At 44.9% G+C, this 12,078-nt stretch overlaps 1 protein-coding gene across 1 annotated transcript; it reads right to left on the bottom strand.

Moving 5' to 3' along the window:
* Positions 1-1,324: 1,324 nt before the first annotated feature.
* ARL6IP5 (ADP ribosylation factor like GTPase 6 interacting protein 5) lies at positions 1,325-11,577 on the bottom strand. The gene is made up of 3 exons (XM_054216637.1): positions 11,267-11,577; positions 3,360-3,577; positions 1,325-3,053 (listed from the first exon to the last, which is right to left on the bottom strand). The coding sequence occupies exons 1-3, from the start codon at positions 11,440-11,442 to the stop codon at positions 2,881-2,883; spliced, it is 567 nt and encodes a 188-aa protein (XP_054072612.1). The 5' UTR covers positions 11,443-11,577; the 3' UTR covers positions 1,325-2,880.
* Between the last annotated feature and the right edge of the window lie 501 nt (positions 11,578-12,078).

The following is a 12,078-nucleotide window of genomic DNA, read 5'->3' as shown; positions in this document are numbered from 1 at the left end:
AAGAATAAAGCCTCTCCCTTTGCTCACATGCAGCTCCCTTCCCTTCTTGTGGCTGATACACTTGCTGAAAAAGCAGAGCTTTGCAGCTCCTGCCAGGATTTCCTTTAGGTGAGTCGCTTCTTGCTCCTGCCTGTGACTCTCAGCATCCTTCCCGTGGCAGCTAAATCCCGTCCCGCCCTGCTCCCCCCACATTTATTATAATATTCCTGTAGTACCAGCAATGCACAGGACCTCTTTGCATCCAAGGTAGTCTCCACTATTGTTGCTTCATGTTTTCATTTCTCCTTGTCCTTTTTGTATCTATCACTTGGTCTCTTTCAAATCCTCTGTCTTCCAAACTAGTAAGTCTTCTCAGCTCTGTTTCTGCCTGCAACTGTAACTCCGCAGACTTGGGAAACCTGGCAGAGGTATTGCCTAATACATAGCAAGTAGTTTTTATCACGTGAAGGGGAGGGGAGAGCTATTTCTGCATGGCAGAGACATGAAAAAGGAAGAACCGTTTCCATTGCACTCGTTTTGTACAGCCCTCCCTTTTGATAAAGGATGAAAGTAGGAATGGGAAGGAACTTGATACTTTTATCAAAGCCATCACATGGGGCACAGCAGCAAATGACAAGTGCAAAAAGCAACTCCCCCAGAAAGCTCTCGGAGCACGCTGCTCTCTGTACTGGCTCAAAGGCCAGGCCAAGACTTCAGCAGCTGGGACAGGGAAATACAAAGGAAAATACAGTGTTTTACAACCTCCATCAAGCTGCCAGGCGCAAATTACTGCTACATCCAGGAGCAGCCAAAGCAGCCAACACCTCTTACCAGGGTAGACACAGCAGGACTGTGGAGCCCTGCTCTGATCCGCGTTCTCCCACTGAGCGGCCTCTCGAGCGCTCACAGGAGGGAAGCAGCCACATACAGATGCACCATTGGCTTGACCACAGCAGAGTTGGCTTCCTAGCACTGCCCAAGGCACAGCTCCCAGTGAGCCTAGAAACAGCAATCCCTCTGAGGTAATGAAAAGAAATGTAAAACCCCAGTTGAGTTATATGAGAGACTGAAACAGCACAAACAAACGCTCAAGTCCTCCACAGCTGTAGAGAAGCATTTGTAAGGATGCAAGAGCAAGGCCCTAACACTCCTGCAGCTCAGAGGTCCCTCATGCCTCAACAAAGTTAGACAGAGCCTGCAAAGCCATCAGCTCATCACAAAAATGGGCTTGCAACATGACCTGTAGGGTGACAGATCCACCACCACCACCCTAGGGAGTTCTACCAACAGAGACAAGCTCAAGTTTCCAACCACTTTCCCAACCTGAAATAAATGCACTCAGGAATCACCATTAGAGTTTATTTTTCTTCATAACTGTGCAGTTTTTAAAATTCTACAGTAATGATGAAGTCATAGGCTACTATGTTCTTTAAGTGTGGAAACAGTTTTCAAAAAACAAAGACCATGCACTACAAGTGAGGAACAGGCCATTGACTCTTCAGCTGGAATATACAGACATTTTCAATAAATACTGATCACTTTAACACTTAAATGGAATGACATGTTCAGATTTCTACACAGTCCACTATGAAAACAGCATGATAAGTTACATAAAAGCTTCAACTTTAAGGATCCTTGCTTTCTTGTTTAATTAATTACTTTGTTAGAAAAGAGAAATGCAATATCTGAAATGGAGTGTCACCTGGACAACTTTTTCCCCCTCTGTTGTCGGTAGGCTCCTGTTATCAAGTTAATTCCATCAGAGCTGGCAGTTAAGTTAAAACACATATAAAAGAATCTCACACACTGTTTTCAGGAGTTGTTACAGGCAAGTATCTTCATGAATTTGGAATGGGTTTTCAAAAACTGTATCTTGACACTTATTGCTTTTATTTGTAAACCTGAAATCCAGTTTATTCCTTTGAAGAGTGTCAGAAGTACTGAGTCAGTGAGATGCATGTTTTACTTAAATCTTTGCATTCTGGCTAAGAAGAAAGAAAAAGATGACCCATGCTCGAGAACACACATACACCTCCATCTACAAAACAGCCTATAACAGACTAAAGCAGAACAAGGTAAGTCCTAAAGTAGCAGTATTTAAAAAACATCAATAGGGTAGAGACCTAGATCATCCAATGTATCTGAAAACTTTTTCCTTCCCATGCTTGGCCATAGCTTAGCTGGTATGCAAGGAAGTCTGGCTCTCCTGCAGAGAGGAGCAGTTTCTATTCATCGAGATTTCAGAGAACAAAGGTGCACTTTACTGGGACTGACAGAGGCACAGTGCCATATATTCTTCATGTTTAGATCTATTTAGACTGCTTCCCGGCTGCTAGAGGAGGAATGCAAGGTGATGACAGGAACCCATATTCATTATAAGTATTGCACTGTTTTACCACTTGTCAGTTAAGCCAGCAACATGGTCTCAACGCAGACCACTCATGGGGGAGATTTGGAGGATGCAAGAGACCTACTTTTGATACGTTCCAGCTCACCTTGAACATCACCAGCCTGAATGCGCTACCCAGCATCTTGTAGAACTGAGATGAAAGGGGTGTTACTCTTACTAATAGACAAATTTGCTACAAGACAGTTTGAGGGACTGCATTCCCTAGGTTTCCATCTCTTCCTCCTCTACCCCCCAGAAGAAGAGACAAGGAAACATGTTTAAGTTAGTATGTATTTGTGTAAACACCAGAACATTTTGCTATACAATAGAAAAAAAGTTGCTGCTCTTATGTTCTTAGAGGAGCCCTGAAGACCTTGGAATACCTGTATCCTGCAACTATTACTCTGTACCACGTGCATTTGCTGTTTTGTACACAAACTGAAAGCAAGCTTGAACAATAGTAAATAGCAACTACACTCCTGCAACAGGTAAAAATGCCACGTTGCAGTTGCTTACTCCTTCACTTTAGATATGTAGTCAGCCAGTTTGTTGATACTATCCTCTTGCTGTTCTAGAGCATCCAATATGATGCCCATCGGGGTCTTCTTCAAGCCTATTCCTTCCATCTTGTTTTCCAGCTTGTTCTTTATGTTCCGGAGCCTCAGAGAAGCATGGACAAACATCACTGCATGACAGAAATACACACATTAATTGTTAATGCCCAAGGAATGCATAGTTCTTGCAGCATTCATCTTAAGACACACTACCATGCCATGCCATGCCATCACTGGAAGAAGATAAAGTCTCAATGACTGCTTAAGTAACCACAGGTACCCATTTAATAATAACATTAAAGACTGCTTGTGCTGTTTTGTGTTGGGATCATTTAAACAGAGATAGTAAAGGCAACAGCCAATTTAGACTCTTCAGACTTATTTGAGAAAGCTCATCACACACCCCTAGCCCCCCAAAGAAGAGGAAAAATACTTACAGAGGAGGGGAAGCGTGATCCCAAACATGAACACCATGACATCTCCCAAATAGGAGATCAAGAAGTAGCTAGACAGCATGATGACCACTACAAATGAGGTTGGGTACTGCTTCTTCATCCTGCGGAGTATATCCTTGTTGTGCGATACCCACACAAACCCCATGAACACCAGCACCACCACAGTACCGCCAATAAGCATATTCAGGGGACTCAGAAATCTGGAAAAAAAAAAAAGTCCATTTCAGAGCCTTCATGACTTGTGTCCCCATAGCAAACATCTAGCTTACTGGTAACTTGTTACTAGGGAAGTAAGGCATTAAGAAATCAGTTACTGCTGTCAAGACCTTCATCAACCTCTGATTTTCAGGCAGAAGCAACAAGTGCAACTCAACAAGCAACACTTAGCAGGGAGTTTAGATAATCGTTATGTTCTCTTCCTGAGCATAGCTCAGGATAATGAGAGTTTCTGTAGCACCTCAGTGACGGAAGCATTTACCAACCAGGACCCCTCCTACCTGTGCGATCAACACACTCACTTGGTATCAGACCCAGAGTTGGCAAATACCAAGAACAGATGGGGGACCAATTAGTTGCCCAAGGGATTGATCTTTTCCCTACACATGACCAAATGCAGGATCAGCCTAGGCCTTCAGATTAATTAGCTTTTCATATTGTCTTCTCTAGGTTTGCAAAATGGGAAAGGCAGGGGAACACTGAGTACAGGAAGTTACTTCACTATTTCTTATTTCTGAATAAGTTTTCTTATTGGTTTACACTCAAAGTAACTTTGTGCACCTGCAGAAGGAGCTTATTACTATCAGCACAACAGATGGGAGCCCAGCCCCAAGCAAGCATGCCTTGAGAGTCAGAAGGAACCAGAGTATGGGATAAAGGTCCTGCAGGAAAAAGAGCCAGGCCTGGCAAGAGGGTCACTTGGAGGTTTGTGTTCTATTATTGTTATTGGAGTTACCAAGCAAACCAAGCCATGGACTGGATCAGCTTTGGGCTATAAACAGCAAGTCCCTTTTTTGGACCAGCGCAAGAACATCACCTGCTCAAACCACTTCCCCAAGTATTCAGAGCTTGTTTAGAGTCAAGCTTTCAGCAATGATGTTGCTTAGCTTGTTTCGGTACTCACACAAATTCTAGGCTCTATTATATTTCACTTATACGGTAATAAGGTATGTGATTCCATATGCATTCTGATTTACTTGCTTGTATGCGCACTGATCTAATTACACAGCAGCTGAGTGCTCTGAGCTGCTGCTGCTATGAGGGCAGCATAAAACTGCCCCAATAAAGCAAGACTTCCTCTTGTAGATTTTGCAGTCAGTCTTACTGTTCCAAAGCTAACAGGCACAGTGACTCACCACTCCACCCCACTGCTGAGGAGGATGCTATGGTTTGTGGTCTGTGCTTCATACCCAGCACAAGCGGAAGAAATTTGTTGCAGGACTGGTATGCCAACGCTCTACCTGCAGTGCCAGAGAGCATTTTCCTAGAGAAGGAAGAACCCCCAAGAATTATTTCAGAGCAGAGACTGGCTCTTGATTCTTTAAGTCAGTTGTGCCAACAGGAGATGGGACGACTGGATGGAAAGAGATTAAAATCCAAACTAGTTCCCCACCTGCTTCTGCTACTCATGCTGAAAAGCCAACAGGGCTTTTTGGAAGTGGCGATAGGGCAGACTTGCTTGTTGCATCTGAGTCACTCCCCGTAGCCAGCCAGCTTATTTTTAGCTCTGAATTGTCAGTCTTAAGTTTCCAGGCTGGAAAAAGTGAACAGCATCGCTCTGGAAAGAAATCAGTTTCATCTGTGCTCCTTTGCAGCAGGAGGAGGGTGACTCATGACTGGACCACACTACTGCCTGGTTTATATACGTACTACTGGACATATGAGATTCCTAAAGTAGAAATCACCTCCGCATCACAGCTAGCTTGGAGCAGAAATGGCCAAACTTACTCAGACAACTCACAGCAACCTATTTTTTGTTCCCAAAAGTCTACAGACAAGATAATCCTGGAAGCAACAAAGGGCTAGGCAGAGAGCTCTACTCTACATTTTCCATGTGTAAGGTAAATACTCTCAAAGCTTTATCTTCCCTACCCTTCACTCTACTCTCATTACAACTTCAGAAACTGGTGATGAAGAGCTATCCGTCCATATTTATAAGGAGGACACCAAAGACTTCTCTGCTCTACGCTTCTTTCTGGTATTACACAGCTTCTGTATGACTGACTGGCTTTAACAGATGTGAAGAAAAGAAAAAAAAATTAAAAAAAAAGAGTGCTTCAAAAGATCCCACTTTCCTGCGGAAAGTTATTTGAATTACATGTTTTCTGAAGTGGGCTGCACTTCAATGCGTACAGCAAACATAAGTATCAAATGAAGTTATTCAAAGCCACATGAAAACAGATGGGGATAGCAGTTGCTGCTAAAAAACTGGTATTCAAATTATCAGCCATGTGTCCACAGACTTTAATACTGTTGACTATAGTACTAGATAGGGTATCACATGCCAAGCTCCCCTTTACTGCTTGACTTGCCCACAGTGTAATTCACAGCACTAGCTAAGAGTCTCCTAGAAATTTGTATATAGAAACTTATTCTCCAGCAGTGGCATTTTTCAGGAAGGCAGAACTCCATTATCCAGTTTTGCTCAGATCTGTTGACACACTGCTCTCGATAACACAATAGCTGAAGACTAGAAAGGAAAAAACATGGATGTCTTATTTTAGAACACTAGTGTCTGGGGAAAAGAAAGCTGTATAACACCCCTAGAAGTCACTTTATAGTTAAAGCAAAACATTGATATTGGCCTTATTTATATAGAGATCAGAACAGAATATGCCAAATTCATGCTCAGGCAAGGAGGTCAAACGTCTTTCAAAGCTGCAGAGGCAAGGTAAATGGCCAGACATTAAGTATGTTACAAGATACTTTCTAAATATAATTCCCCTTAACAGGGATTTATGAGACCTCTCAAATACCTAAAAATGTAATGCATGGAACTGTTAGTATGGTAATGGTACAGTAACTTAAGTTTACACTGCTCAGATGACAGGGGAAGAAAAACTTTTTTAGGGTTGGAGAATAAAACCACTAACTTTCACGACCTTGAAAGGAGTCAGTATGGCAGAACTGAATAGCATCTGGGGGTGCTAACAGCTCAGAGCACCCTAGCTGGCTGATCTTCTGCACTGCTCTCTGTGGTGGACAAGCACCCTGGTAGGATGCTGTGACCTCCAGTACAGCTGGGACAAACTGGCATGGAAGAGCTGTCACCTAGATTCAGTTCCAGCAGTGTTGCAGGACGACTTGCAATTGCACTCCTGCTGCCCTTCACAGCCCAGCTTTCCTTCAGCATCTGCTTCGATACAAAATAAAGAGATGGGAAAAATAAATAAAGTAGAAAAAACATCCCGTTTGGCTGCAGGGACACAGGCATTGTCCTGTGCCAAGTAGTGCTGTGGAACACTTTGTATTTGTGCAAGTAGTGTCAGAAGACAGCACAGATGCAGCAGCTGAGGGGGCAGTTGTGTGGGAAGAAGTACCAGTAGCTAAGCAGCTACCTCTGGCCAGCAAAACCAGATTAAGATGAGAGAATCCTTTAGATCTTTTTTCGTTGTTGTTCTCTGGATTCATATGTCTAGCCCTACATATATCACAAGACAGGTTACATTTCCCATAGAGGTGTAAGGGAAGCCCAAAGAGCTCTGCTTTCAGCAACTTACCACATCACCTGTTGAAAAGTTACTCAACTGCAAGCTTGTGCACAGACTTATGGCAGGAGAGGTGAGCACTTACTTGGAGAATATACGGCTATATCATAGGGAAGAGAGAGCTAGGCAAGATGCATCCTTTGTGTAAAACAAGAAGCCTCCAGCAGCATGAGCCCAGAATAGGACAGGCCACATAAAAAGCAAAAGCAGCTAGCTCCATCCTTAAATCATCTCCATCTTAGATGACTGTCTCAGGGTGATTATTCAGCAGTTGCTGTCACATCTGTTTCTTTCACATATGACCAGGCAAGTCTGAACAAAAGCACTGAGACAGTCATTGAGAAAAACACCTTTTTACTTAGAGCAGCTCAGCTAGACCATTACATCAAACAAGCACAAAAATTCCCTTCTAGAAGACCTGTTGTGCCACCATGTTCCAAGTGATGGGCAGGTGAGAGCATTTAAATGCTTCCTTCCTCATTTGTATTAACTCAAATAATACTAAAGATAAAAGCTCTGCCTCCTCTCTCCCCATACTTCTAGCTTCAGTGAGATTATACAGCTGTAACTAAAGGTAGTTATGTAGAACTACATATGGTATGTTGTCCCAGGTGATAGGCTTCAGCATCCACAGATTTAGCAATGCTGTTTTACCTACTGTTGCTCACTTACATTGCTTTAGGAACAGGAGACAGATTCCTTTCTGTAGAATCGCCAGACTGTTATGAAGTTACATACTAATATTATTATTTATCATATGTTTAGAATAGTGTGTGTTGTTCAGTCATTCTTAATCTTTCATTAGGCATTAAAGAATCTAAGTATTTTGCTGCTCTGGAGTCTTCCTTTTGGCAAGGGAATCACTACAAGCATGTCAGCTAAGGTACTGTTCTGGGGACAAAAAAAAAAAAACCACCACGAATAAAAGAGATACACACTTGTTGGTTGCTAGGGGTTGTGCAGATGGACAACAGATGTTTTAGAGAAGAATTGGAAAAGAAAAGAGACATTGAACCTCAGGCTGCAGGGAAGACATTATACCAGAAAAGAATGAAGGCTCTCGTAGATGCAGCACTCTGAAATCTAGTACACCTTTTAGTACTGTCAGATTTAAAAACTAATTTTTACCAAGTACATGGCAACAAAAGCCTAGAAGAAGTTACATCAATTTAAGTAGTTAAGTTTGAACCGCAATACAGAGAAGCCTTGTTGGAGTAGGTGAAAGCACAGACAAGTTCCACTTATTAACCAGACTGATTGAGGGAGAATTGCAGGCTGTTGTGGGAGGCACTAATTTTAATAAATATCAGTATAGCACTCACAATGACAGGGCCCTGGCTCAGGGTAAGAACGGGCAGTCCAGTTCCTATACAACTGGGAGAAAGGGCACAATTTGATTTAGTAAAGAACTTGGTTTTTTTAATCAGCAGTCTATTGCAACAGAGTTGTTGCAATAGAAAACCACACAGTGCTAGTCCAGATTAATTCTTAAATGAATTTGCCAGGTGGGGAGGGGGGAAGAGACAAGGCTGCTACCACCAGCCTGTATTAGTAGAGTGGGACTAATTCAGTAGTTTTAGTTTCTTGTTCACCCATTTATTATTTTCTACCTAGTCCTGTAGGCTGAAAGTAAAATTTATGTGACTGCAAAGCACACAACTTAATTTACATATAACAGTAGCTATCAGAGAAGGCAAACAGAGGGGGAAAGGCAGGGAAACGATGCAGTAGAGACCACTACAATTCCACTACACTCACATTAAGGTTATTCCACACCTTGCAGAGAGATGGCAAAAGACTCTCAACTTTGTTGTATGAGAGGCAGTAAACCGAAGCCATGGCAATAAGCACTGTACTTCCAGTATCAAGAAAGCTCTAGGCTACAACTTCCACGTCAGCCCAGCATGACCACAGCTACCAAGTACTACACTAGCTCAAAATATCATCTCTGCATTACAAGTCTGTCTATATAATTAGATGCTTTAAGAACAGGTAGAGTTGGTCATTGGGCTAAGATTAGTTTTGATCACAGGAAGACCACTGCATTCATTAGCAGTTTCAATAATCCTGCCCTTAGGCCTGCATACAGCCCTAGAGTTCCTAAAAAGCCATGATTCATCATTTATCACTCAGGGATTCCTGCCCATTACGGAATGAAGCGCAAGGCAACAACTTAATCATCAATTTAAATTTATCAGGAGAACTTTCTCTCAGAGCAAAAGTCTGGCCAAGCGAAATTTTTTTTAATATAAAAAATGAATGGTTTTCCTCTATTGAGGTGTTATTCTGTTTCCTTTTGCCTTCTTCTCCTGTCCTCTTTTACTTCAGTATTAGAAGAATCAGATTCATCATACACCAAAAGCTTTAAGACATGCAAAAAAAAAAAAGAAATAAATATTCAAGATCAAAATCCCACTCCAGGTGTTCCTCACCCGTAAGTTTTCAACCCGGAGGCTTACCACTCAAGATATTAGAATTGCAGTTCTGATATTAATCTCTATCTCCTGCAGCTCTCTTCCTCCTCCGCCTCCCACCCCAGCAAAACAGTGGGAAATAAGTGGGAGATATCACCCTTGATCTGAAGAACAGAGATCAGAGTTCAAAAGCAGGAAGGAATTTAGGAGACTGAGTAAAAGCTGCTGCCATCCCAGTTATCCAACAGGAGATATCAAAATTGTTTACTCCCCCCTCCCACCTTCCTGGGGAAGAGAGCTGTCCCCCTGCTTTCCAGGGCCACTGTGATTTACTTACTCATTTAGAGTTGGCCACAGCATTGGACTGATAAACAAAAGTAGATGAACACAGAAGTTTAGACCAAGGTGGTATAAGAACAGCAAGACCATGGAAGTCTCAATTTACCAGTCTAGTAGTCTATGAACTGACTGCAACATAATCCCAACAAAATTAAGAAGAAAGCCTATGCCACAACTTTAACCATCATATGCATCAAGAAGAAAAAGCAGGGTTCTCAGCCCCTCCCTTCACAGAGCACAAGCCTAAACCCCTGCAATCCGGGGAACCTTCACCAACTTAGATGCTGGGTCAACAGCTTCAGAAGGCCTAACAAGATGCAGACTGTTTAACAAAAACCCCCACGGATTTAGGTGTAGAATTTTAAGCCTGTGCAACATACAACATAAGATACACTTCAGCAAAAACCACTCTGGCCTAGTGGCTGGGCAATTCTCCAATTTATGCATTTGCGCATTGTTTGTTGTGAAGAGTGGAGTATTCCAGTTTCCATATTAAAAGCTTAATCATCAGCTTCTGCTGCATGTTTTAAGAGCTTTCTGACCAAAGACCCTAGAGCAATACTTGAAGAAGAGTCACAGAAGCTTTGACTCAAAAGATGATGATTATAAGGTTATTTCACAATTCTCTTCCGGAAAGGTGGGCCCGACAGAACATCATACCAGCAGATGGTCCTGTCTCGAAGGTCTCAATCCTGCCCACCAAAATGAAACGAATGGGTACCTTATTTATTTTGTATTAAAGGTTTTTTGGTATGAGCTAGCTCAGAAGTAAGAAAGGCTTGCTCTGTCCCCTAGACATAAGCTTAGAACTGTAACTGAGAGCAGATTTTTTTTTTTTTTTTTTAAATTCAAAGTGAAGATTATCTCAGCTTGAGCAGTCACACTGGGCAGATTTAGCGATGCGCAGGACGCAGCTCAGTTTTTCAGAGCACAGTAGCATCCGGCATGCAAACCCATCGCTGCTTTCTGCGGGCACACGGTGCCCAGCCACAGCCCGGATGGGTGTCTGGAGCCAATCCCTTGGGCAAAGGGCTTTGATGAGCCACCCGTGGACGAGGAAATCAAGAGGAAGCCTTCAGATCTGTTAGGCCCCTACTAATAAATAAATAAATCCTAAATGCTGCTCCTAATCTAACAGCCCCCCCGCCCTCCACAAGGGAGGCTGTAACCAGGCCTTCATTTTTTAAGCGACAGCAGGTAAATCAGAGGTTTAAGGAGAGGGAGAGGAAAGACAGCTTCCCTGCACCCCCCGCCATCCCACCGGGCCCCCGGGGCCGGCCCGGACCCTTTCCCGCGGCACCGGCACGAGGCGCAGCGCTGCCCATCTGGGGAACGGGTCACCCACCCCCGGGCCCGCCACCCCTCCGGGGAACGGGGGCACCCACCGCCGGGCCCACCGCTCGCCCGGCGGGGGCGAGGCCCGCACACTGACCCCACAATGGAGACGACGGCGGCAGCCACCATCAGGTAGTTGGTCTGGTAGTAGAGCAGGTTGCTGACCACTCGGTTGTTCCATTTCGAGATGTCCTTGAAGTCAGGCCGGGAGAAGCGGTCCGAGCCGGGGAAGAAGTCGTCCCAGGCCCGCAGCGGCGCCACCTGCACCTCCATGGCTGCCGCCACCCCCGCCCCGCCGCCGCGCAGGCCTAAGAGCGACGCGGCACCGCCCCGGGGCGGCTCCCGGCCGGCGGAGCCGCCACCGCCACCAAACGGCCCTGCCGCCGCTGCCACCCGTCCCCGCCTGTGTCCCCTACACACGCCCGGGAAGGCAGCCGGCAGGGGCGTGGCGCTGCTGCTGTCAGCGGCCGCTGTGTGCTCATTGTTTCTTCAGAGAAAGACGATGTTTACTTAGTATCCTCTGCGAAACGGGGAATCGGGGTCTGATGGTGGAGGGGGGCCACGAAGCGGCCGCCCTAGGCAAGGAGGCACGGGGGGTGTGGAGCCATGGCGGGGAGACCCTGCCAGTGGGGCGACAGTGCCCCAAACCCTCGCTTTGAGGGGAAGGCCGGCGCTGGCAGCCATGGTGGTTCGAAGCCCAGCAGTGCCTGTGAGAGTGGGACAGCGAAAGGCTCTTCCAGCGCTTCCCCATGGCTCCTGTGCAGCCTGTCCCTGCGCCGCCATGCCGGGCAGCGAAGCCCAGCCCAAAATGGAGGCCAGTGGTTAAGCCAGGTGTGACGGCAGTGCCAGAGGTTGGCAGCTGCTTCGCACAGCTCCATCTGCGGAGGGTTTAGAGCCCTTAAGTTTGGG

Source organism: Rissa tridactyla, chromosome 10, assembly GCF_028500815.1.
Source record: "Rissa tridactyla isolate bRisTri1 chromosome 10, bRisTri1.patW.cur.20221130, whole genome shotgun sequence".
Classification (NCBI taxonomy): domain Eukaryota; kingdom Metazoa; phylum Chordata; class Aves; order Charadriiformes; family Laridae; genus Rissa; species Rissa tridactyla.
Note: the sequence above shows the minus strand (reverse complement) of the source record. Positions and strands in the feature narration are given on the sequence as shown.

Coding starts and splice junctions, on each gene's coding strand:
- ARL6IP5 (XM_054216637.1), bottom strand. CDS start 11,442: ATGGAGGTGCAGGTGGCGCCGCTGCGGGCCTGGGACGACTTCTTCCCC. Junction 3,578..11,266: donor GCCGTCGTCTCCATTGTGGG/GTCAGTGTGCGG, acceptor TTTTTTTTCCAG/ATTTCTGAGTCCCCTGAATA. Junction 3,054..3,359: donor GATCACGCTTCCCCTCCTCT/GTAAGTATTTTT, acceptor TCTGTCATGCAG/TGATGTTTGTCCATGCTTCT.